A 1,392-nucleotide genomic window follows, 5' to 3' on the forward strand; every position below is an offset into this window, starting at 1 on the left:
TGTTGCATTTTCTCCCATATACTCTAACATCTCTGCTATGATTACTTCTGATCACCCAAGATGAAGCTATCTAGGGTATAATACCATAACTGTTTTCTTTTAAGTGGTACAAAATGTATTTCCTTATTTTCTTCATACCATTTGACACTCTGGAAGCAGTCTCATTCAGTCCAAATTTGTGGTAGTCTCTGCATTTCCTGACCTTATTCTTCCTTGTAGCTGAATTATATCTTCTTCTTCTTTTTTAAATTTTAGATTATAAAATTTTACATCGCCTAGCACGATGGTCAATCTTTTGTTTGAGGAAAGGCTCAGGAACTTCGACATTGGGCAGGAAATACCACCCAAAAGAGATCTAACACGCTTCGTCAAATGGCCCTGCTACATCAGGCTGCAGCGGCAAAGAGCCACCCTCTATAAGCAGCTCAAAGTCCCTCCTGCCATTAACCAGTTCACCTGGACCCTGGACAGGCAAACAGCTACTCAGCTGCTTAAGCTTGCCCAAAAGTACAGGCTAGAGACAAAGCAAGAGAAGAAGCAAAGGCTACTGGCCCGTGCTGAGAAGAAAGCTGCTGGCAAAGGGGACGTCCCAACTACGAGACCACCTGTCCTCCGAGCAGGAGTCAGTACAGTCACCACCTTGGTGGAGAACAAGAAGGCTCAGCTGGTGGTGATTGCCCATGGTGTAGACCCCATTGAGCTGGTGGTTTTCCTGCCTGTCCTGTGTCGAAAGATGGGGGTGACCTACTGCATCATCAAGGGAAAGGCCAGGCTGGGGCGTCTGGTCCACAGGAAGACATGCACCACTGTTGCCTTCACACAGGTTAACTCAGAAGATAAGGGTGCTCTCGCTAAGCTGGTGGAAGTTATTAGGACCAATTATAATGACAGATATGATGAGATCCATCGCCACTGGGGAGGCAACATCTTAGGTCCTAAGTCTGTGGCTTGCATTTCCAAGCTGGAAAAGGCAAAGGCTAAAGAACTCGCCACTAAACTGGGTTAAATGTACACTAAGTTTTCTGTACATAAATATAATTACAGAATTATCTTCCAAAATTTTTTACATCATTTCGAAACCCCTTCCCTTATCTTCATCCAAACCCTCCCATGTTATATTGGCCTCTTTTCAAATCCACAGCTTCTCTTTCTTTGTTGATATTTTTCCTATGTAAATGTGACCTGCTCCTGCTCGCTTCGGCAGCACATATACTAAAATTGGAACGATACAGAGAAGATTAGCATGGCCCCTGCGCAAGGATGATACGCAAATTCGTGAAGCGTTCCATATTTTTAAAAACCAATACAAGGACAGGAACCACGCCCTAGAAACAACAAGAAGGTAATCCCTCAACAAACCTAAAAGAAGACAGCCACAAGAACAGAATGCCA

The 1,392-nt window shown here is 44.1% G+C and overlaps 1 protein-coding gene and 1 non-coding gene across 2 annotated transcripts; both read left to right on the forward strand.

Annotated features, from left to right (window-relative positions):
• Positions 1–283: 283 nt before the first annotated feature.
• On the forward strand, positions 284–1,006 carry LOC110291724 (60S ribosomal protein L7a-like). The gene has a single exon (XM_021158989.1). The coding sequence runs from the start codon at positions 284–286 to the stop codon at positions 1,004–1,006; it is 723 nt and encodes a 240-aa protein (XP_021014648.1).
• Positions 1,007–1,188: 182 nt separating this feature from the next.
• On the forward strand, positions 1,189–1,295 carry LOC115030831. Its single transcript, XR_003836391.1, has one exon. It is a non-coding gene; the product is annotated as a U6 spliceosomal RNA (small nuclear RNA).
• Positions 1,296–1,392: the final 97 nt, after the last annotated feature.

This window comes from Mus caroli, chromosome 3 (assembly GCF_900094665.2).
Source record: "Mus caroli chromosome 3, CAROLI_EIJ_v1.1, whole genome shotgun sequence".
NCBI classification, from domain to species: domain Eukaryota; kingdom Metazoa; phylum Chordata; class Mammalia; order Rodentia; family Muridae; genus Mus; species Mus caroli.

Coding starts and splice junctions, on each gene's coding strand:
- LOC110291724 (XM_021158989.1), top strand. CDS start 284: ATGGTCAATCTTTTGTTTGAGGAAAGGCTCAGGAACTTCGACATTGGG.